Here is a 25,380-nt window from a genome sequence, read left to right as displayed (position 1 = left end):
TTCCTGCATGGGATCGCACGACTGCATATAATACCCCAATTACTTAGTTCTTTGTTCACTTAAAGATGTGCAATTCAACATCTGATTGTTTCAATGTTTTCCTTGTCTTTACAGAAGCGAAAATGTGCCTCTTTCGGTTTAATCTGTTTTCTAATAAGCTGAACCTCTTTCGAGGCTATGATGTTTAATCTGCACCGCATCTGCAAGTCTCCATAGTGGGGTGATGGAAATTTTCTCAGATATTCTGGTTGTTCGTTTTGTTTTTTCTGGTCCCGTATGCTATTGGTACAAAGTTTATTCTTACTTTTCAAAACTAGAGTTTCCTCTTTTTCTTGTAGTGTCTTCTTTACCTTGTTGGGGTTTCCTTTTAGTGTTTCTATCTCAATGTTGTATGTCCCCAAATATTCTTTACATCAGGATTTCCACCTCATCAGGTTTTTGTCCTTTGTCGTCATGGAGGTCTTTAGGATCTCAAAGGGTACGGGCGGTGAGTCTAGTACACATTTTCAGAAAAGAGAGATGGATTTACACATGACCGTTGATGTGAGCGATTGAAATTTTAATTCATACCATATTGTATTAGGTGTTTGGCAGTCTGAGTATCTTTCTCCAGAAAAAAAGCCTCACACACTCCCCATATCCTCCAAGAAAGATTTAGAAGTGCTTCCACTCCACACGTCAGGACTGCTACCACCTTTTGTTTGTAAAAGTTAAGGGTCGGAATCATGGAAAATGTTCCATATCTACTATCCAGGGCTCTCCCCTGGTTTGTTAATTTCAATAGTTTTTCCTTAATCAATAGTTAGTGCCCTAATTTGTTTGCATGTTTATTAATCCGTATCCCCAGATAAATTATCGAATTTACCACTTGCAGTTGCTGATTTTCAATAGTCCATTTAAAGACTTTGGCCTTTTTTTCTGATTGCCACACGCTGATTTCATCATTAGGATCTTTGATTTCTTAACGTTGATCCTCATATCATTCCCGTCAAGGTAGTCTTTGAACGTGTCAAGTCGCCTCTAGAGTCCTATTGCAGTCAAGTCAATGAAGACCAGATCATCCGCATATAGGATCCACGGAATCACTCCTTCTTCTATCTTCGGTGGGAAGGCACTGATGTTCCTCCTTGATTCGTTCATATCTGCCAGATATAGTGCAAATAAGAATGGGGCCCAAGCACATCCTTGTTTAATACCTATATAAGTTTCAATTTCCTTGATATGGAACCATCCCTTAACAATTGGACCTGTATGGTTGTATCCATGTAGAGGGCTTGAATGGCTTCAAGTAGATCTTCTGGGCATTTCCATCTTTTTAATTTTGCCTGCGGGTGTTCTCTGCTGATTCCATCAAATGCCTGTTCTAAATCTATAAATCCAAGGTAGATTTTTGTTTTGGATTCCATGACTCGCTGTTGCACTGGTTCAAAATGAATAAATTCAATGATGTACCCACTCCACTTATGAAGGTGGTTTGTCGTGGATCCAATATGCCCGCCTTCATGGTCCAACATTTGAGGTCTTGCAGTATGAGTGAGGAAAATAGTTTGCCTATACAGTCTATTAAGGCTATTGGAGTATAGTTGCTGGGTTCTCTGCTGTCTCCCTTTTTAAAAATCGGGACTACAATTGCATCCTTCCAGGAAGATGGTATGGTCCTGGTTTTTACTATTTGTTTAAATAGTAGATAGATTAAATCCATCCAGCATTCGTTGTTTTCCTTATTTCCTTAAGCGTGTGGTTCGAGATGTCTTCGGGCCCAGCCGCCCTTGACGAGCTTAATTTTTTAATCATCCATGATATTTCTGCACGGTCAAACTTCACTGACCATGCATTGGGGTTTTTGCTCCTCTCTGGGCAGTTGACCCGTGGTTTCTTCTGGAATAGAGTCGTATAGTGTCTAACCCAATGTTCTTTTGACACTTGACTGGTTGCGACTGGTCTTGGAAATCATCACCCTTATTAATGGTGTCCCATAAATTCCTTGCATTACTTGCATTACTTGTGCATACAGCTGCCCGCATTCTTTCAGCGTCGCCCTGGGCTCTTTTTGGCCATGTGGATTTGAGCAAGTTCTTATATGTTTGTTTGCATCTTCTTATCATCTCTTGTTTATTAAAGGCACTCATTTGCAGTTTTGTCAGTTGGGCTCTATATTGTTTCCTTTTCACCACTAATTCTTTATCATAGGCATGTTTCTGTACTACCGTTTGGTACCTACTTGGATCATTCTACTTTACAAATTCTTTCAGTAGCCATCTGTATTCCACTCCGCCTGGATTATTGACAACATGGTTTTCATATCTCCTTACTAATTTCGGGAGTTCCTTCTGCTTTATTCTCAATTTATTTCGCCCCACGTTACTTCTACTGGGGTTATTTTAGACCTTTCTGTCTTTTTTACTATCCATTCCATTTCAATTCTTAGTAGGTCGTGGTCACTGGCTGATTGTTTTTTTACATCAAAAGATTTGATTAATTGCACATTGTTTCCTGCCACAAAACATTAGTCAAAACAAGCACTGCTGGTAGCACTAGACCAGGTGTTGGCACCATGTAGGTCCCCCGTAGTCGAGCAATTTAACATCCTCATGGCATGTATTTCCATTTCATTATTCCACCTCAAAGCTCTTCCTTCCAATTGCGATTCCGCTTTTACCCTTCCTTCTTTGTTCAGCAGTTTGATGTGTAGATCCCCACATATCATTATTAATTGATTTTTATCCTCTAACATTTATCAACTTCCTCCATGATGTCTTTCACATATTTCTCAGTGGGGCATTTATTTTCACTCCAATATGTGTTCATTAGGAGTATTTTTACCTCCTTCTCCAAACATTTCTTGATTTTTAAGATCTGTACAAAAGGATTTGGGGTATAGTGTTCAGATACCTTTAGATCACTGTCAATTTTTATGAAGCTTAGGAGACCCGCAAAGGGCCTTCCTTTATCTCCTTTCCTAGCGCGATTAGCGCAAACTTTGCTGCCATCACATTTTGGTTTCTCCCTTATGCATGTTTCTTGTAGGCATACAATTTCATATTGCCCTTGAAAACAGTCTTCCCCTGTGTACAGATGCTTAAATCCTCGGGTGTTCCATGGGGCACATACCTCTCTTTCAGGATTCTCATTCTTTTTATTCTATTGTTTCTTTTAAACAGCCAACAAAAAAGCTTTCAATGCCCCGTCTGCTGCATTTTGTTTCCTTTGCTACATAGTTATTATTATTTTCCGTTGCTTTCTGGAATTGGCAATGGTAAATTTGAGCTTTTCACTTTATCATCTGTCTGTATGTCGCCTTTTGAGTCCGCCTCTTTTTCCCTCTGTGGCTATTGTTTCTCTTCTTTTTTTGTCAGGATTGCCTTCCCGTCCATTTTACTACTTTATCGGTCTTGGTCTGACCTTGCACTTTCCTCTTCATCTTGTTTCTTATCATTCATCATTTTTGATTTGGGGGCCCTTTCTACGCTGTTTAGTAGGTTTCTTTCCTTTGAGCTACTCCGCGCCTTACTAGATTTCCTATGTTGGCTTTTAAATTCACTCATCTCATATCCCAGTAAGGTTAGTTTGTCCCTCATGTCCATTAAAGATTCTTTAATTATTTGTTATCCTTTTTTGTCAGCAATCTTTTCTTTCTTCTCTTTTTCGTTAGATTTCATTCTGGTTTCCTTTATATGATCTTTTCTTTTCTCTTCTAATGTTCTAAAATCATCAGGGCTTTTCCTTATCTCACTCCCCGCCCGATCTTTGCCTTTCCCCTTTGGGGCAGTGTTGACTTTCTTTACTTCATGGCTGCTTTTCTTGTTCTTCTTCGGGGGTGGTGTCTCTCTAGTTGCCTCAGCAGGCAGTCCACACACTTGTTTTTCAATTTCGTCCTGTTCCAAGGAACTTAGATTGTCCCAATCATCCTCATTCTTGTTTTTTTCGATGATCTCTATCAGATCATTCAGATTAGTTTCTGAGTCAGGTTCCAGATAACAGCCATCTTCTGGGTTATTATTCATCGTACTGGTATCATCGAGCACTTGTATCTCATGGGGGTTTGAGACTATTACCATTTATCTTCTGGACTTCTTGGCACATTGTGTTACTTCCAATGTTGATCCATTTATTTTCTGTTTTATTGTTGGTCTCATGTTTTTACATTTTTTTTCTTTCTTATTCTCCTTCTGAATCAGGTGCGTTTCATTCTCTTCTGCGATCAACGCTTTCCCTGCTATAATAGGGCTCTGGAAAATCGGGAAGTTTGATTTGGCCAGATCTTCCAAAGTTTGCAGCTGCATAGATTCCGATCTTTCTAACTTATTCATTTGTTCGGATACTTTTTCCTTCAGCGCAAATGGCTTGCCTTTTGCCAATTGCAGCGGCCCCATTTCCGGCCTCTTTTCAGTATTTATGTGGTTTCTCTTTTCTGCTGTTTTGGGGGTTTCCTTCTCCCTGTAGTTAGTTTCAGTTTGAGCTTCCCGGCTCCCGTCCTGGTTGTTCTGATTTTCTTCTTTTTTGTATAATCTCCTCATCCATTTACAGTCCTCCTAAACCGCCTCCATTAATAGTGATTTGTCATTTGTCTCTCTTTTGGCCAAATCACTTAGGCCATTTTGCCATAGACTTGTTAATTCCGCTTCTTTGTCGTGTCTTTGTTCATTTTTTTTCATGAAACATTCCAAGCCATACATCTTATCCTTGGTCTTGGAGTTTACCGTGTGGACGTCTTGCAAAGATTAGTTTGTTTTCATACAGTTTTAGGAAAGGGGCGACTGCTCTAGTCAATGCTGCCATATCTGTGTTATGGACATGTGCCAGCTCCTCCTTTTTTCCTTGTCCTTCGTTCTCATTTTCATAGTCTCATCGGGCTTTATTCTTTAGGGGGTAGTATTAAGATATGTGTACCTTTTAATCCTCCTGGGGTTTGCACTCCCTATCATCGTTGTGGTAACTTGATGCTGTCCCAAGATTGGAATTGGAAGAATTACTTCCGGGGCGCATCTGTCTCCCATTATTTCCTCTCACGCATATTGCACAGTGATGGGTTCTCTGTCCAAGACAGCGATCTTATCTTTAATAAAGACAGGCTCTTTCGTTTCTCCCACACTATTCTCCCAGTAAGGACTGAGATATCGTTTATCAGTTTCACAGCCAATGCCGAGTTACTTGGGTCCCTTTTTGGCAGTCCAAGATTGGGGTTTGGGAGTTCCTCCATCGTCCTATTTGGGGATAAATCGTTGTCTCCAGTGGTCACACTTCTTTCCTGGACTGGATTTCCCATGATTGCTCTTTTGGCCTTGATCATTTGGGTAACCTCTCTATCCATTCTTTCCTTGTGTTGTGGGATTTGTGATGTCAAGCTATCTTTCAACGGCTCCACTGTTCTTCTGGCCGGCTGCGGTATCACCTCAAAGACTTCCAAATCCTCTAGGTCCTCCCAGGTTAAACTACCTGGTTCACTAATGTCTAGTTCCACATCCTTATCTTTAAGGAAATTAATGGTCTTGGCATTGATAATCTGTGCTTGTGAGGCATTTTCCACTGCCTTCGGCTCTCTTTGTTGTGTGTGTCTTTCCTGGTTTATATGGGCAATGGCCGTTAGAGTTGGGTCTTTTGCTAACGCCATCAGTATTGACTGGTTTGGTGACAAGATCAGAGGGACTGAATTGTCATTTTCTTCTGTAGCCAAATCTTTACTTAACGGCTTTGTTTTATTTCCAGATGCGGTGGAATCGCCATCCATCCCCCTCTCCACTCCCTTCAAATGCAGCTTGTTTCAAGAGCTACTGCCCAGATACTTCGTTCACAGTCGGGGATAGGGGTGTGGGGTCTTAACGAATTGACTCTTCAGTCTGTGCAGGTGATAGTAAGTCAATTGTTGGGTTGTTATCCCCGATGGGCGAGATTGGGGTTTGGTCCCTGGGAATTTCCTCCATCCCTACATCCCCCGTAGGTACCCCCACATCCGGGAGTTCAGATAGTGAGCTCTCTGCAATGATTTCTGAGATCCCGCCCCTATTTTAACCAGGTCAAAGTCCAACAGCCGCGGCACAATAGCAGTTGTCCGGCCTGTCAGATTGGCGGTTTCTTGTTCAGTGGAGATCGGATCATTTTCCTTCATTTGTTTTAAGTTAAGACTCCCTGTAGGAGTATTTTTCCAAGCATGCGGAGCCATGGACTCCCGTGCACTGAGCGGGAGGCACAATTGTCTTAGGAGCGTAGCTGCATTAAAAGGGGGGGGGATTGAGTTGGAAGTGAGTTCACTCGTTGTTTCACCTGCAGTCTTGTCAGCGTCCCTGACGGCTCCCCCTGAACCTACTGCTCTCCTACTGAATTCTTAATTGTCGTGCAGCTCCTCTGGGTATGCAAGACGTAGTCAATTGTGACTTATGAGCTGCACAACACCAGCCCCCACCAGCAAACACCGAAAACACCATTTGAACACCACTTCTGCTCTGCTTACGTGGAAGTAGGTGCTTTTAAACAGTGTTTTCAAAAGCGGCCCGCAGCAGCTCCTCGCTGCTTAAGGGGCTAGCGGCACGGTAAAAGTATCTCTGGCAGAATAACCAGTCTCCACACGCCAACACGGAAAACACCACTTGCGCACCACTTCCGAATTTTCACATCATCCCTGTAATCGGGATCAACAACCCCTGAATCCAGATTTAAATCTTAACCTGATATATGTATCAGGAGGTGGAATTAGAGTTAGGCCAGTTGGTAATATTTGTCTTTCTCCCGGGGTTATGGTGAATGCTTGACTACTACAGAGGTTGAACCCAATGGACTCCCGTGTGGCTACTGTTGGGGTTGTCACTTTATCTGTACGCTTGGTGAATTTTAGGGTTCCTCAGTTTGTATCAATCAGGCCAGATTCCACTCCTGACACCATATGTTAGGGTGCAGAAGTAAAACTCTGACACAGAAGGATCATTGCGATTGGCATACACTTTTATTAAAGTCCATTTTGTACAAGGCAACTGTTTCTTTTCTTCTGGTACAGGCTGGGTTTTGGCTGTTGGACACAGGTGAATTGTGGTACTTGCAGTCCCTGTTTTTTGCCTCTGGAAGATGCAGCTTCCTGAGGTCCACTAGCCATTCTAGGGGTAGCAGGAGGATGGTGAATGCCGAGGGTGAACTGGGAACCAAAAGATGCCTTGGAAATCATTTTCAACATGGCCCCATATTACACATTTTGAGCATTTACCTTTAAGAACATTTGAAAATAAAATAGGTAACCACACAAAAGAGGCCCAGGGTGCAGAGGCTCACTGGGAAATCTTCAGAGTTCCCTGTAGGCCAGTCCTGCCCTGGTGAATACTGGTATGTGTAGTCTCTGGGTCTTGCATTGGTACACTGGGCTGTGCTGAATGTCATGAGGAGCCACCTGAAAGATTAGACAAGTGGGGCCTGGCAAGGACAAAGGCTGATAGGCACTAGGAAATGGAAAGAGGTACCAATGTACATATAAGACTCCATGGATACCAGGGAGACAAGGGCAGGGGACTCTGTAAACTGTCTCTCACCACCAGTCGAGTAGGCCTGGCTCTCCCCTAGCAGGCTGCCTGCCCTAAATTGAGAGAGATCCTGCTGCCTTCTTTGAGAGGGTCATCATGACTCTGCTATACACATCTGTGCTCTTGCTCCCCTTCTTGTGGGGCACTTCCTTCTATTTATTATTTACTCCTTTCTTCTTTCTGATCTTCACCTTCTCTCTGATCTGCTGGTTCATACCCACCCTTGTGTTCTTAGACAGTCCATAATGCTTTAAACTTATCTTCCTCACATCTCTCTCTCTTTCTTAACTCATTCGCCTTCCTGTCAGATGTCAACTCTTTCCACTCCTCCTCCTTCACTTCTGCTCTTAACTCTCTCCCCTACTCTTGCTCCTCCTTCACACTCCTTTTCTCCCCCTTTAGCTTCACACTTGATTAGCTCTCCATCTCCTTTTTTGGACTCCTTTCTCCCTTTTCCTGGTCTGCTCTCAACTCTCGCTTCAACTCCTCCTCACACTCTTTTCTCCCTCCTCGTCTCCACAATGCTACACACTATCTTCTGCCTTACATTTATGACTCCAACAACTCCTTGTGATTCTGCCCCTTTTTTTTACCCATATACTATGGGTTGTGGGAGACCTAATTGTTTAAGGGTCTGTTTGGTGTGAAACGTGTGAGCATGGGTTGGGGCTCGCGTGAATGAAGTACAGAGTTGACATTTGACACTAATTGGCTAGCAGTGCATGTCCCACATCTACTAGGAGAGTTTAAGTTATGGGGGTCTACCATCTTAGATTTTGTTTGTGAACCATGGCAGTTGCCATGGCCTGTCAGCACTGGCATCCTCGATTCAAGACCTCAGAGGTATTGCTTTCCTGAGTGATGTGTGGGCCTGTGAATGCAATTGGGCAGGGTTTGAGCTTGACTGTTTAAGCATTACTAGTAGGCTTGCCTCTTGGAGCAAACCAATACTGTGTATTAATACAACAATCTCTGTGGACAGAGTCATGGGTCCACAGTCTGCTGAAGTCATTCACACCATTTTCTGTTGGGGTTTCTCCTTACAGCTGGACAAGAGGTGTACTGGTTAGTACATTGGCTTATGCAGTGACCCAGACTCGACCTCTTCCTGTACGATATTGTTTCTTGAATCTACAAGACTTTTGCCTTCATTAGTGATTATGTGCATTGTCCTCCGACTTTAAGGTGGGCTGAGTTTGCGGTCCCCTGCCTCACTGGGGTTCATCTTGCTGACCCTTGGGTAGGTGGCTGTGGGGTGTGCTTGTTTTGGGTTGCTCACCCTGCTATTCTGACCAGATAGGTTATTCCAACAGTGTTTGGGGCTATCTGAATGTGAATACATACAAAGCTGGGCATGGACTGGGTAACCCGGCTGCTTCTCCATACATCACCACAGGGCATTAATCACATAGCAAGGGGGAGTCCCCGGCCCCTAGATTCACCCCAGTCTCATCATCCATCCTACAGTATGGGACTTCATCACAAGATGTGTAATGGAGGATGTGGATGGGTCTCCGTTGCTTCCATTAAGAAAATCAATGTAGGAAAGGTGTGGTTTAGGAGTAGTTTAGAGGATCTGATGCAGGGCTGGTGGTGGAACGTTAGAAGCTCTGGCCTAAATAGAAGTGAAGAGAGATTTGATGGATGCTCTAGTCATAGAAATGGCAGAGGCCCCTTGTCCTTCGTAAAGACAGAGGGAATTAAAATTGATGCCCTGACCAGGCGGTATGCAGAGAACGAGAGGGCAGGCACCTTGACTAGACAAAGGGAGGGTGTAAGCCCTGATCCCGGAGAAAGAGAGAATACCCAAAAGAGTGGGAGGAGAAAGAAGGGGCAGAGCTCCTGTTGAAGAAAGACAAAACATCTAAGGCAAAAGCTTAGGAAGGAAGAGCAAAGGCTCTTACCAAGGAAAAAAAGCAAGCACCCATGGAGAGGGCAGAGCTCTCTACAATGAAAAGGTGAACGCACAGTCACCTGTGGACAAATCCAGCAAAAAGAGTAGGAGGAAGAAAATTCACCTGTGGACTAATTCAGGAAGATGTCTACAAAGTATTCCTTTAAAGTGGGTGTTGTGGATAATTCAAACATCCCAATCATCCATACATTTTCATTGAACTATGTGAAAAGTGTGTCTTTGTTGCATCTTTTGTTATGACTTGTGGCGCCAGGTAGCTCAATAAGTTATAGGTCACCTTTGACTTTTCCCTCTGATGGATTTGTCTAAATGCACCATGAGTTGATGAGTGTAACTATGGTATCACGTCTTTTTTGTATGTGCAACATCAAGTCTAGAGCATCTTGTAGATGTGCGAGAGGAAGAGGCATGGTCTGTAAATGGCTGGTAGTTTTTTCTTTTTCAAACACGTTGTATTGAGGAAAGTAAGCCACCATTCAAGAACCTCAACAGAGTGTTCTGTCCAGTCTCTCTAAGTGACAAGCAAAAGAGATCACAATGCAAGTATCAAAGACGCGGTGAGCTACACACAAAGACAATCGCATATTTCAAACAGATGAGCTCAAGTGAAGGTATCTGCGTTTGTTCCATTGGGGCCTTGCTCTTTCGATCTATTTTAGGAGGTGGATCCCCTACAGACCTCTCTTAATGGCTAAGATTCATATCCTGAATGTATAGAAGGAACTGGATAGAGGATCCTATTGAACTTGTAAAGGGGGTGGGGGAGTCTCATACGGATGGAAAGGTCTTCTGCGGGAATATGAACTCCTTTGGTCCCCCTTCAGTGATTTGGGGTGGCTGGTAGTTGTTTGATAGGAAAACTTTGGATACCCCTGAAGAAATCATACTTATGCCACTCCCTTCATTACACCTTCCAGTGCCATCCATCCCTATTCTCTTTGGACCAAGTCGTAGTTAGCTTTGGGCTTTTTGTTGTCCAAAAGGTGCAGACAGCAATGACAGCTGTGCATACGTGTTTCTAGGGGGATAATCAAATCCTTTCGGAATTGCTTTTGAGAGTCCAGGGTTTGTGAAGAAAATAGATGCTGTTCTTTTTTTTAGCTGGCACTTGATTTCAATAGAAGGCTCACAGAAGGCACGCAGGAATAAACTAGTGATTTGACTGAAGTTGATCAGGCGGCCCTATTAAGACAAGCTTTCAAGGAACAAGGAGGGCCTTGAAAGTATCCGTTAACAAGTACATCAATCAAAGCTTAAACCTCAAACCTGCATTCTGAAAAATGTTCAGAAGATTTTCAGATGCAGGTTGAATACTTGTATACTTCCCTGTATCCCTGAGATTGGCATAGCTGACGTGATATTCAAGATGGAGAATAAACACTGTAGCAATGCAATACTTATATTAACCACCTCTGACTATTTCAGTCAGTAATGGTAGATATTCAGCCACCCACTCCCAGAAATCCACATTATTTAGTCATTAACTATTATTGATACTTTAGCTTGTTACTCATATGCAGTCATGGGTCTTTGAATTACACGAAAGGTAAACAATACTTGACACCTTGTGTATTTCTAGTTGTATACTTTTTAAAATAATCCCTTGGTGGTAAACATTTGATGTTGGTCGTAGGACAGTTCAGCAAAGGACATCAGACTTCCATTAAACATTGTAGTCAGTTATAACATTCATGGACACATGTGAAACCTTTAACAGAAATGTACGTGTTGCAAAACAAGGGTTCAATTTAAAATGCTACTCAAGTAGTGTAATGTAATGTTTTTTAACTTAATTTTCTAAATATCACATTCAGACACATTGGCTGCACTGCCCTGTGTCTTGGCTAGGAGCCACATTATGGTCAGGCAGTTGCTGTTAATTATATCCGCATAGATTGTTAGGGTCAGGCAGTGGGCAGGCACTCCATCACTGACCATTGTTGATCTTTGCCAATCATTGTCAACCATACCTGATGTTTGGCAACGGCTGTCAACCATGGTCTACCATTTTTAACATATGCGTCAGTCATATTCAAACATTGCTAGCCCTGGATCAACAGAGCCAACTATAGACGATCATCACCAAAAATTGCTGACCATCGGCAACCATATTCTCGCATCCACAAACATCGGCACCCATTATTGATCATCAGCAACCATGATATCTCATCGCCATTGATTGTGGAGCAGCGCTGATCACCGCTATGCAGACTGCCTCTGCGGTGGTCACCTTGTCTAGGACCTGAGCGACTGAAGTGATTCTCTTTAGTTGAGCCAATGGTCATTGTGGAAATCAGTCAATTGTTCTTGATTGTGAAGAATTTTGCTCATGGAGTAGAACACTGCTTCACACTGTTGCCAAGGAAGGTGGGGGAAGGGAGATTATTATAGGAAGTAGGGAGGCTGAGAGTATTGAGATGCGACTTGCGGGATATGATATGATATTTTATTTATATCGCGCTCGTACACAAGTGTTTCAGAGCGAGACCAGGCAAAAGGGAGGGGAACAAGAGAGAACAAAAAGAAAACAGCAATCTTACAAGGCCCCGTGACATTTAAGCATGCGCAAGTGCATGGAAAAGGGAAAAAGGGGGAAAGTGCATGGAAGGGGGGAGGGAGAGTGCGGAACAGAGGAGAGAACAGAATAAACAATAAATGAAATAAATAAGGGCATATACCATGGTAGTGCGGCCATCAAGTGGCAGGTGAAAGTTAATCAGGTAAGTGATATCTGATAAGTGCAGGAGAAAAGTGGGAGGGGGGCAGTATGGGTACAGATACAGAACCCCAGTGCAAGGGGTGGGCCGGAGTCCGTGCAGGAGGGTGGCAGGGTGAGCAAGTACCTGGGCCCAAGTAACAGAGGGTGGCCAGGTTCACAATGCCAAGAGAAGAAACAGATCAACGGGAGAGACAGCGAGAGGCAGCGTGGGTAACATGATGAGGGTGTGCTTGTACAGATGTATTGTTCATCAAGAGGGGCTTGAGAAACGTAGATTCAAAGCCTGATTAGCAAAGATTCCGCCCCAATTTGCCACTCGTGAAATCTAGTCATAGTGAAAAGTGACAAATTGGACAGTCTGAGCTGCCTTGAATGAGATTCTGGGTAAATCAGTCTGGGCTTGCATAAGAATTTTTGGCCAATGGACAGAATTATGACTTTCCCCCCAAAGTTTATGGTCAGCCAATGGAGCACTGTGAAAGCAGAAGTGATCAGTGGGTTTAAGGTTGAAGATCAGTTTAGTAGGTGTATTTTGCATGCATTGGAATTCAGAAGATTTGGGGAGCAGCAATGCCTGGGAAGAGAGTAAGTGTGGAGGGCGTTGGCATATTACAGTCTTTAGTGGATTATGGCTGTGGCTTGTGAGCCCCGAGGTATGCACGCTCACTCATATCGAGATATGTCTCAAGCATATCAGCTACTTCTGCTGTGCAGGGACCATTCTCACTGCTGACCAGTCCGGTGTCTCTGAAGCCGTCTCTGATCTTTTGTGATCTCTCCCACCTGATGCCATACGCCCTTGTCACTCTCTCACCTTCTCACAGTTGTTTTTCAGTCTCTCATTCACCGTTTGACACTCTGTCTCCGCTCTCTGACCATCTGTCACTTGCCAGCCACATTTGTTGAACCTAGTGCATCTGTGTATATGTTGGGGAGAAAGTTATCAAATGTTACTTTTAAGACCTTCTTCTATTTCCATGCATGCTGTTTGATACTTTGCTGTGTTTCCAACAGTTGGCTGCTATGTTATGCAGAGAGTGCCTTTCGTTGGTGCATGTTCACGGATGGCAACTTGCAATGGCCGGACATAGGCAGGCAACCATGTTTCTTTCTTTGTGTGTGGCAACCTCAAGCAGCTCCTGTGTGCGCTTTAACTTTGTCCACTGGCATATAATGATTCATTATAGTGAATGATTCTGCATGATTTTACAGGAGCATATTTTCACTTGCAGTTTATTGTTTCACTAGACACTGTAATCTAGGCACTGAAATTCATAGTTACAGAACATACAGCCGACGAGCCACATGTAACTGACCCTTTAGCGCATTATTTATGTCCCACCAGGTCACTAGAGGTTTACTTTAAAAATCAGCCTGCTTGTGGTTGCTTGCTCTAGAATTTAGGATAAGTCAATGCATGACTTTAAGTAAAACATGTTGGCACATCTTCATTCTCTGAATGCTTTCTTTTGTACAGGGAAGTAGATAAAAATCGCCAAACCAAAAGAGACACAACATTTCCTTCATTAAATGCATTGCTTCAATTGTACCATTAAAATAATCAATACCAATGCATGAATATAGTTTTAGGGGGAAACCAACCACTTCCCCACATACAAAAATCATTCAACAAATTGGGCATGACTTTTGATGTTCTATTCCTGAAAGTGCATGACACAAGGTTGACAAGCAACATGGTACTGGCTGAGTTAAGCTGCACTGTAATGCAATCTTAATTCATTTAACCTACCAAAAACATAAACAATCATTCATAATAATAGTTCAATTAGACAGGAGAAAAGCACTCCTCTGTTTTTTGACAACTGATTTTTTTCAGTTCGTCACATTCATGCTTCGAGGGGAATACGAATAAGGGGCCCCACGCAATTCATCTCACTATACGCAGATGACTCGATGCTATATGCGCGCAAACCCCGAAATTAATCTAACACCTGTTATGGTTGAAATATCCACATTTGCAAAATACTCGGGATAAAACAGACTGAAGTCGGAAATAATTGCCCTGACTCCTGCAACTATACGATCTCAAGCCCGAGCCCAATTTCTCTGGTCCCTAAACAGAGCACACTATCTGGGCGTAGTCATGGCAACAGACAGCCAGACATTATACTTAAACAACTACGAGCCGTATTTAATACTACTAGAACAGAAACTTAAAGTTTGGGACAAACTCCCAATATCAGTATATGGCCAGATAGCCCTGCTTAAAATGGTGGTAGTGCCGAAGCTATTATATCTATTCAGCAACTTACCCATTTGGCCAGGAAGACAATACTTTGTTACACTACAAAAGCTAGCGTCCACATTTGTATGGGTAGGGGTAACAGTGAGACACCGGTGGCCCAAGATGTGTGAGAGGTATGAGACAAGAGGATTGTCAGCTCCAGATTTCCTACTGTATTATTATACGGCACAAGCACACTTCGCAAAGTACTGGACCGATTCCACAGAAAACTATGCACATATACAAGCGGAGAAATTTGCAGCCTCCCCTATTAAACTACAATCTATGATTTTTGACAAGTGTAAAAAGTTTAGGGGAGATATAGATCCACTAAATTCTGCAGTAAGGGCTTGGTCATACCTGTTCCACAAAGTTGGCTGCGTCAATCCGTACTGGCCCTACACATCATTATCGCACTACCCGGAACTTGTACCCACTACGGAATCGACAATACAAAATAAGTGGGACACTAACTATGAAATGAAACTGGGAGACTTCTACCCAGAGGGGAGGTTCGCCCCACTGGAGCTGGTCCAAGAAAAGAGAGGTAAAGACCTCACAATGGCGTTACAATATCATAGGCTTAAAGCAGCAATTAAAAAGAAATGGCCAGAATTCCCAGAAGAGCCGACGATACATCCATTCCTGACTACAATAATGGCGCCAGAGGGATTCCAGTGAGGCATATCCACACTATACAAAGCAGTACAAATACACACACCTTCCGCTAATAATATAAAAGAGAAATGGGAGCAAGACCTGAAAATAACTATGGAAGACCCACAATGGGCTAAATACTGCCAATACACCAAAGCTATCTCAATGAACTCCAATCTTAGACTAATTCAATACAAAATCCTGAATCACTTACACATCACGCTCAACAGAATGTCCAAATTCGATACTTCCAAGCAAATTCACTGCCCAAAATTCAACACCCCAGTGGCAAATTCGATCCATATGTACTGTGAATGCCCGCCCATCAAAACATTCTGGGAAGAAGTAGCCAAAACAGTGAGCGAGATCCTTGACAGACATATACCGGCCACCCCACTCAAATACCTATTAGGAGATATACGCAAGATCCCTGTCAAACACCGAAGACTATTTGCTATATCAAATGCAGTGGCCAAGAGGAACATTCTCAAGGCATGGAAGGCCAGAACAGCTCCAACTATAGAAGAGTGGTGGAGCGATCTTATCTGGGTACAGGACTGCGAAGAAACATATATAAAGGGAATAGTGTCCACCTGTAGACCTAAAGACATCTGGGGCCCCCTCAGACGATACTTGGACAATGAGGATGCAGAATCTGAGTTAGACTCTGAATAAACAAAGCACGGCGACAACATCATCCAGACAATAAACAAGAGGAACCCCGAGAGCAACGAACACTCATAAGTAAAAGTGTGGTGCATAATGTTGTAAGGTCAAATGTATATACTATATGCTAGGGTTACCTTTATTATGTAATGCGTATGACAGCCAAAAATAAAGGTTTAAAAAAAAATAAACATGATTTGGTATTGCATTTAAAGGCGAGCATAACTGGTGTTTAATTTTAGATGGCATCAGACAGGGAATGTTCTTCTCAACTGTTGCAAGTAGCACCAGGTGGTAGTGGGTAAATAGCATAACAAGGTCTCATGTGTTTAGGGGGACGACAAGCAAAGCAAGCAACAGTTGAAGAGTGAGAGATTCATTGCAGTGCAGCCTTGTGGTCTTGTGTCAACACCGTAGACACTTTGCTCCTGGGTGTCATAAGGAGGAGCCTAAAGTCAATAGTGGCAGATGGAAGGACGCATGACAGTAAATTTGTGTTATCCGTGGCAAGCCTCATTTTGCAAGGTTTTATTTTCCATAGGGAGGAAAGAAAATTAATCTGAACATGAAGATAAAGGGTAACAATGCAGTGCAGCCTTGTGATCTTTGGCCCGCAGAATATTCTGAGCTCTTGTGTTCCAGCCGAGGGGGAAGAAAACAATCTGCACAGTATTATGTTTTGGGGTTGGACGGACTCATTATAGTGGTGCTTTGTGATTGCTGGCAAACAACGCATGCAGAGCTCTTACGTTGCAACCAAGAGGAGGAATGGAGGCCTTTGGCGCCGGAACATGAATGTACCATTGCCGTGGAGCCTTTGGACATTGTGCAAACAGTATTGTGTAGGGGTTCCTGCTTAACCTCAAACACCATTAATCAAAAAAACTTATACTTAAAATGGGAAACAGCCCGCCCTCCCCCAACATCTGCTTTGCCCTTATAGTGTTATTGCCTGCGGACAGGCACACGACTCAGGGGCTTGAATAATGGCCAGAGGAAAGTTATTCTGCCCCTGCAACGACTTCAGTGTGTACCTTAAAATGACCGACCTTGCCATACCTGAAGTCTTTCTGCTTTCTGCAAACTATGCTACCATGAAACTTTTTTTTTTATTAGCAGAGAATGTTCCATTTGTATTACAATGTGATAAAGGTTTTAAAGTTTAAAAACTGAGCAATACAATCAAGAAGTTCAACTAAAAATTTCTAATTTTTTTAATACTTTTTTATTTTTTATTACTTGATTTAATCGGTTTAGCGGTTCTTACAAGGAAACATTTAATATGTTTTTAAATTAAAGGTTTTTAGGGTGCACATCCTGATGTACTGCAGTCTCACCAGTGAAGGTGCATAAGAGCCATTTGCCCCTCCATTAAGATTGTGTGTGCACCCCTAGTGGATTATTTACCATGCTGGTGTTACAAAGGTGCTCGAGGTTGAGGTGTGTATCCCTTTTGTTCAAAGCAGCTTCTGATATTTCCAGTAGTATATTTTACTGAATAAACCTTCTAAAGTAGAACACATTGGTGTATGTGTATAGCACTATTTCTCAAAAGTATGAGTTAGGGTGACTTTGTTTATTTTCAGAACACTGTCCATCCACTCAACTCTTCTTCCTCAATTACAAACCAAGTTATGTGAAAATATAGCAGAGATGACCTAATTTACAGGGGGGAAAAAGCAATCATGATATTATCTAATTAAGACTGTTATGCTGCATCCCTGGACCACGTCTGTACACAATGCAAGGTTATTCATCAATGGACATAAGATCCAAAAGTCAGCCATTGTCCATAACATTGTTTTCTGTGTTTTTTTGGATTCACCAAGCTGGAATCAAATCACCAGGACTGGTTAGAAAAAGAGGTAATAACAAAATGTGTCAATTAACTATTTCGGTGGGTACAAAGGATCAGGGTAGAGGGAAGGATAGGGTGACTGATGGGCACAGATTGGGTGGCAATCATTTGTACATTGTGTTGAAGCTGGAGTCGGTCGAGGGTAGCTTTATTCGTTTGCCACCACCACCAGTACTTCGACATACAAAAACCTCTCTAAACAGGTCTGCATTTAGCATCTTAATACAGGTGAAATGGTTTTCCTGGTCCTTCAACGATGGGTTGAAGGTTCTCCACATGTTAGGACGAGGTACCTATAATTCTCCCCCAAATTGTAGACATTTGAACTGCTGTTAGCAGATGCTTTGCAGCTTGGATGAACACAGATTTCTGGGAGGAATTAATTGGGGGAGGAAGGGCAGATTTTGGAGGGATCATGGGCTCTTGAAAAACATCACAGGTTCATTGGTATGCATATATTTGTTCTAGCTGGTTTCTGGGAGAATGATGATAGTTGCTTGTCAGAGGAAAGATAACACAAATTTTGCAAACCGGGAGCTTGAAAATCTAGCATAGACCATGAAGTGGAAACATTCTGAGCTCTCTCTGAGGCCAAATCTAAAATGAGCATTGCCAAAGATAATAGGTTTGACATTGCCAATGTGGAAGGTAAGACCTTTTTTTCACTGGAGGTACATTGCAAAAAAGTCTTGCCATCTATATGTACAAAGCCACACCTGTTGGATTTTTCAATACTTGTTTGGCTTTCAATCAATAAGAAAAGGGGGACACACCAGCTGCAGTATTGCCATAGGAGAAACAAAGCATACACAGCTGTTTTGGGTTGCAAGGGACCATGGCACCAGAGAGTGAAGAAAGGACTGTATATAGAAGAGTGCACAAGTTCCTCAATGTGGTTGGCTGGCAGGGGGAGGATACACAGAATAAATAAATCATCCTTTTCAAAAGAGAGAAATCAATACCATATGTGCATGTGTGGTGGGGAAGAGTGATTGGTGACACTCTTCGATTGGGCTCTGGGCATGATACCAGGAATTTGAGAGAGATTTGTAAACACAACAGCCCGCTTTTATTTTGGGGAAAGGTATGAATTTATGGTAGTGACTGTTGAAGATAAGCTTAGCATCACTATATTGCAGGGCCTTTCACAAAACCTTGGGTGCACTGTCTGTATCATATGAACTGCAATATCTGAAAATGTATGTGCGGAGGATACAAGTCACCTTTTCTTTAGGTCGTTAAAACGAGAAGTCCCAGTCCTGCACCCACTTCTCTGATCACATCGGAACTCAAAGTTGACCTTCAGCGTCCTCATTCTCTAGTTGGGAATTCTTTACCTAAATGTCATTTTAGAGACTATTCTTGCCATGAATGATTCTTTGTTCGTTAATAAATATCTGAATGTTTTAAGTAAATGTATCTGTATAAAATGCCATGTGCGCATTATACACACTTGTTTTTGCCATTTTCTTCAAGGTACCTATAAAAGTTCTGACTGCACCGAAGCTCAAGGCATTGCAACGTGTAGACCATGCAAAAAAGGGATAGAGTACACAAACGTGCCAAACCATGACCCAGAATGCCATATCTGCACCCCATGCGATCACGGGGAAGGTATGTCACTGCATAATTGCACAATTAAACATTTCTGTTTATTAACATGGCATGCAAAGCAACTGTGCCCTGTGCCTTGCTGTAACTCATCAAATGACTGTTTAAATGACTGCAGAAGCTGTGTTCACTTTCTTGGTAAATTTGGATGTATTTCTGAAGGTAGTCTACTCGCTATTGGTTGCTATTCTCCAGGGGGCATTTAAACTTTTCTGGCTGCTTAGAACAACCCTACCCCAATGTTCTTGGTGCTTTTTTTTAGCATTCGCATAATCTAAATCTTAAATCTCCAAAACTTTGCAGCCCAAAGAGAAACTTCAGACTTGTTCTGCCTTCCCTCTCTCGACACATTCTTCACCAAGATTATTGCCTCGCTATGTGGTGCTAAAGCGTCACTTATGAGGTAAAAACTAAAAAGTAATTGCAATGCATGTCAATGATACTCCCTTCTTGATGTGTTTTTACCTGAGTCTGACATAGTTGCTGAAATGACGCAACTCCCAGCCTTCTTAGGTTGACTTGCCAGGTTTATTACATGCTTCTTACGTATCTTTACAGGCAGTCAATCAAGTTACTTTTAAGTTACATAAAGGACATTAAACACTGGCGGCCCATCACCCAGGCAGAGGGCTGACCAACTGACCAGGTTAGAACACTCACCCATACATTCCGACACTCAGGCTTAAACACTCTACATGACATCACAACATTCCTTCTGCACATGCAAGCCACACACAACACATCTCCTCCCTTTACTTTGGCACATCCACACACAGCAAAGCGTCACACAACACCCCTCCCCTCCTCTGACAACACACAAGACATTGAACAACATGCCCCCTCACAACCAACATACGCCATACACACCGACTCACATCATCAGGGCTAGCACACAACATGTGCTCTGACACTCTACCACTCACCTCATACCCGATGCGCTGGCTAGGCACACCGAGACCAACAACCAATATCACTGTCACACTAGGGACCCTGATGAGGATGGAAAGAGTCCTAGAAGTGCACACAGTACAGCTAAACACAGCCGCATGTGCACAGATAAGAGAAAAATATATATTTGTGGAAAATAAACCACAAAGTCGGGGTAATGCGTGACCATGCAATGCCTAATACCACAGACACGCCCATACCAAAACCGGAGGCGCGACCACCCGTACACCCATACCCCTAACCAAATCGTGACTTATGCTGCAGTCACAACCCTACACCTACTGGGGGCGCTACCACCCAGATACCAAACCATTCACCTTGCATGACTAACCTCAGTCACATCCCAACACTTGGTGGCGCTACCACCACAAAGAGCCATATGTGGGGTAACCTTGCATAACCTCATTAAAGTCACGCCCCGACAGAACTGGTGGCGCTACCACCATAAAATCACATATACCGCTTAAGCATGTGCGTCATATATATCTCAGTCACGCCCATGCTATGCTGGAGGTGCTACCCCCAGATACCACACTTTGTGGCACTACCTCCCAAATACCCTTGTGGCATACCCATCCACATCCATACCAAATTAGACTGAAGGTGCTACCCCCAGCGACCACATTGAGAGGTAATACATGCTGACCTGATACTCGCACCATCAGCAAAACCATACTTATATATCACATATAAGCTTCACCCAAAACCAAACATATGGGAGGCGCTACCCCCGCAATTACAAATCAATCATATCCATACCCATACAAGGGATAATTGAAGGCACTGCCTCCAATGTGACTAAATTCTCAAAGCAATACAGATCTTCCATACCATACTCCATACGTCACATATTACACAGTATGTAGTTCACATTGCACCGTTATATACATTTGCAAATAGATGCATTTCTTTACATCATCATACATCATGAATCTCAAACCAAGTCCATTCCTAAGGGCCCATGTCACTTTCTAGCGACCTAAATGCTGAACATGCTCAAAAGTTACATTTAGACACCAAAAACATTAGATGCAATGAACCCGACCCAAATCCAATCCTTAAAAGTCCATGCCACAATTTGGTGACTTAACCGCGGAAAATCCTCAAAAAGTCAATTCTATGTCTACACACCCATAGATGTCATGAACACATTTCCAAATCGAATCCTAAAAGTCCATGTCGCTATAAAGCGACCTAAATGCTGAAAGTCCTCAAGAGGTTAATCCTACTCTTCAAACATGACCCACACCACTCATAAATATTCATGCAGAGAAATCAATGCAGCAAACCCACATTCAATTACCTGAAGTACTAAACAGAAATGCATTTGCTTAAAAGCAAGACATCAATGTCACCTCCTGTGCATACGCAAATCCTCAAAATGTAACCATCCTCTCTTTAAACCCCAAATATCAGTGACACAACACAAAAGGATAAAATAACAAAAGGATACAAATTCATTTTCCTGTCTTGCTGAGTTCCACCCAACACTGATCTGTCCCACGCTGTATCATGGTCTCCTCCTTACCGCAATGGGGACAACCAATATCCAATCCTTCCTTCCCTGCAGTTGTAGAAAGCGCTATCATTTTCCAGTTCATATCTCGAGACATCCTCTTCCTTACATCTATTCTTCTGACTGTGCCGAAACACCATTCCTCTGTGCAAAACACATGTCCATATTCACTCCGCCGACTCGTAGAAGTGTTGACTGCACACATCGGTTCCCTTCCGGATACATTTTAACGTGACGGCGTCACATTACTACACACAGTGCTAACCTTCCCGATACCTTTCAACGTATAACAGGTTTCAACTGCAAACAGGTCCTTTACTCTAAACAGGACACTTTCCCTTCCTGCTCCATCACTGCGCAGCGCCCGAACTTTCATGCCTCCAAGAACCGCATGAGAGTTGCACTAGGTAAGTGGAATACTGCCCGAGCCACGTTCCTTTCCTTCATCAATTCCCTCAGTCACCAGTGTGACGTCACTAGTCACAAACGCACCGCAGAGCCATGCATAGCTCCCTCTAACCAACGGTCACTGTCATTACAAGGTCTTACATAGCGATGCGCTTAAATACTGGAATTTAATAGGTAGCTGTTAACTTTTAAAAACAGCACTTTTATGGCAACCTCCAGCGCTTGATCATGTAACCCAGCAGCCTCAGTTTCATAACAGGTTAGCCACAGCAGGTTAACCACTGCTGTCTCTTGCCCAGGTCTAGGTACCCCTGTCCTCCACAGGTACCACAGTGCTCCCTTTACACACTATGGATATCCTCCACCACCAACTCGAGCATTCAAGTGCACAAATGGGACAGCCTCCCTCTCCAGGCTCATAACTCAGTCCTTCTTGCAGTTCATGGGTTGCCTATGCCCCAATAGTGGGGACTTCCCTCCTGGGATCCACACTGCGGATCCACACTGTATCTCCCTCTTTTACCGCCCTGGGTGATGGGCCTTACTTGGTGTGGGGGCAGTGTTGTCCTTGTCCTTCTTCCTGCACCCCCGGCAGCAGGTTCAGCAGCTTTCTTTTAGTTGCACGCTCAGGTTCCTCATCGCCAATGAAATGATGCAACTACCAGCCTTCTTAGATTCACTTGCCAGGTTTATTATATGCTTCTTAGGTATCTTTACATGCAGACAATCAAGTTACTTTTAAGTTACATAAAGGACATTAAACACTGGCAGCCCATCACCCAGGCAGAGGGCTGACCAACTGACCAGGTTAGAACACTCACCCATAGATTCCGACACTCAGGCATAAACACTCTACATGGCATCACAACATTCCTTCTGCACATGCAAGCCATACACAGTAGTTGCCCCTCCCTAAAGTTTTCTACAAAATGCATTATGTTAGATTCGTCATATGATATAAATGTCCATTAGCATATTATTCCAATACATATACAGTCCATTTCCTTTAATTTTTGAGTCTTCCTGATATTGTGTTTGATATTGGTGGTGCCCTTGCATCTGTACACTTAGGCCAGATAGGAAAGACCAGAATCAGTGGAACAGAACACTCATCTCTAACAAACAAGCAGACCTGGGCTCTTGCAAAAGAAGCATTGGTTCTTCACAGGGTTTGCAGGTTCCCAGGCATAGTTCCTAGAAGCCAGCTGACTGAACAAGAAGGCTGTTTCTTAAAGGGCTTATCAAGAGGAAGCAGAAGAAATCAGTTTTTTATTCAGCTTTCATCATTACCAAATCATACATTACAATAGATAACACAAATCACAATGCGTAAAATATTATACAAAAGACCTTAAAATCTCTAAAACAGTATAAAATCACCTTAGAAATGCCTCTAATTCTCCAAATGCCGCTTTGACAAATTCACATAGATCCATTAAACATTGGTGCCATTGATACACAAAAGAAACTCTGTTGCCTCGGCTGTGGTTCAAAAATTATAATTTATAAAATGGCTCCTCAGCCAAAATCGTCTAATATCAATCAAGTGGCTACAGATCAGCATAAAATGTTGCACATTTTCAGTGGCACCCGATCCACATGTACAGAACAGAGCCCATTATTGGCTAGCCAACCCATACGCCCCCTCAATGATAAACATTGTCTTACCATTAAAATTATTCGTCTATACTCCGGAGACCCAAGTTTTGCAATAGTATTATCGGCCCGGGCACACAGCGAGAGGCCACCAAATATTTTAATGAGCATAAATTCAAACTGTGCCTTATCATATTATCGTGATCCAGGTAACTAGATCTCTTTTTTAGATCCAACATATTTATTTTCCCATTAATCAACTTAGTAAAACCTAGACCTCCAGCTATTACACAGATATATACCCTTTTTAAACCACAGATATTTAACATGCAGAAACTGGGACAACATTTCCCCCATTGCCTTATTAATAAATGGGTTTTCTAAACTGCGGGTTAAAACCTTTACAGCAAATTGCAGATATTTTTGCTGCACTAAAATACTAATACTGGGCCCTCGCAATTCCGACCGCAGAGCTTCCGTCAGAATGCTTGGCTCAAGTGCTAGGATCCTCCTCAAAAATCCATTCTGTGTGCGATATAATTCCTTAAAATGGGAATAACCCCACACTTAACAATAGAGGACTGTACTGTTATTTTTGGTCCGCAGGACTTCTAAACATTTGTCTTACTGACGGCCACCAAACTTGTAATAAACTCTGGCCAAGCCCTTAACCCCATTCATAGCTTATTTTCTTGCATGGCCAAATGGGGACCCCAGCTACAATTTATCACAAACTGGGTCCCCAAATAATTAAGTATCAGGGGCCTCGATACTTGCTTTGTTAATCATCCAAACGCAATTCACAGATTATTTGCCAAAACCAACAGTTTGGGATTTTGACAAGTTCAAATTGAGACCACACCTTGTCAAAGTAGTTCACTGCATAGCCCAAGCTACAACCAACTCCTTTTGGTGTAAGATCCAACAATGTCATGTCATCAGCATACAGAATGGCAGGGTAGCTGCAACCATTTAAGAGTGGTGAAAATATAGATCCCTGCTGGTCACCAGAATTAAAATCTGACAGAAAATTATGAAAAGCAGGGGAGTTAGTGGGAATCCCTGCCTTACACCCATATTGGTACCAAACTCCACAGGCAAACTATCCAAGCCACGGCTACGCTCAACGGCCAAGGTTTTGAATTAAATGCCGATACTCTGCTTTAGTAAACCGTATGGGACTCCTAGTGTAAATAATTTACTCCAGTGAGTTGCCCAATCCAAAGAATCGAAGGATTTAGCCACGTCCAAAAATGGTACACATACCGGACCATGCCTATTGGCCACGTGCTTCTCAAGAACTGGGTTGAGAGCAAAGCTGTGGTCTATTGTCCCATATTCCTTCCTTAATCTGGCCTGATAAATCGGCAATATACTATTCGCCTTAGCCCAATTCTCTAATCGTGCAGCGAGACAACTTTCCAGCCTTATCTAGGAGAGATATTGAGTGATAACAATGACAATCACTACTCAACCCCTTTTTATATACAGGAATAATCACACTCCTGGCCCATGAGGCTCGATAGATTTGGACCAGGGCAATCGCATTAAGAACACCTATCAAGACGGGGGCCCACCAATCTTGAAAGTATTTGTATATATTTACTTTATGCTATCGGGCCAGGAGTAATCTTATATTCACACTGTCATACCTACTCCTCCTCCCCCCTCCTCCTTCCTCCTCCTCCTCCTCCTTCTTCTTCTTCTTCTTCTTCTTCTTCTTCTTCTTCTTCTTCTTC

The 25,380-nt window shown here is 42.8% G+C and overlaps 1 protein-coding gene across 2 annotated transcripts in view; it reads left to right on the top strand.

Moving 5' to 3' along the window:
- FAS (Fas cell surface death receptor) overlaps positions 1-25,380 on the top strand; it is a 292,120-nt gene that overhangs the window by 83,461 nt on the left and 183,279 nt on the right. For both annotated transcript variants that reach the window (XM_069611266.1, XM_069611265.1), the window contains exon 3: positions 19,039-19,176. In XM_069611266.1, coding sequence (XP_069467367.1) covers positions 19,039-19,176 — 138 coding nt within the window. The remainder of the gene's footprint in view (positions 1-19,038; positions 19,177-25,380) is intronic.

The sequence above is a fragment of the Ambystoma mexicanum genome, chromosome 8, assembly GCF_040938575.1.
Source record: "Ambystoma mexicanum isolate Mex_15411 chromosome 8, UKY_AmexF1_1, whole genome shotgun sequence".
In the NCBI taxonomy this organism is placed as follows: Eukaryota; Metazoa; Chordata; class Amphibia; order Caudata; family Ambystomatidae; genus Ambystoma; species Ambystoma mexicanum.
The sequence above is the reverse complement of the archived record's forward strand: the minus strand, read 5'-3'. Positions and strand labels throughout refer to the sequence as shown.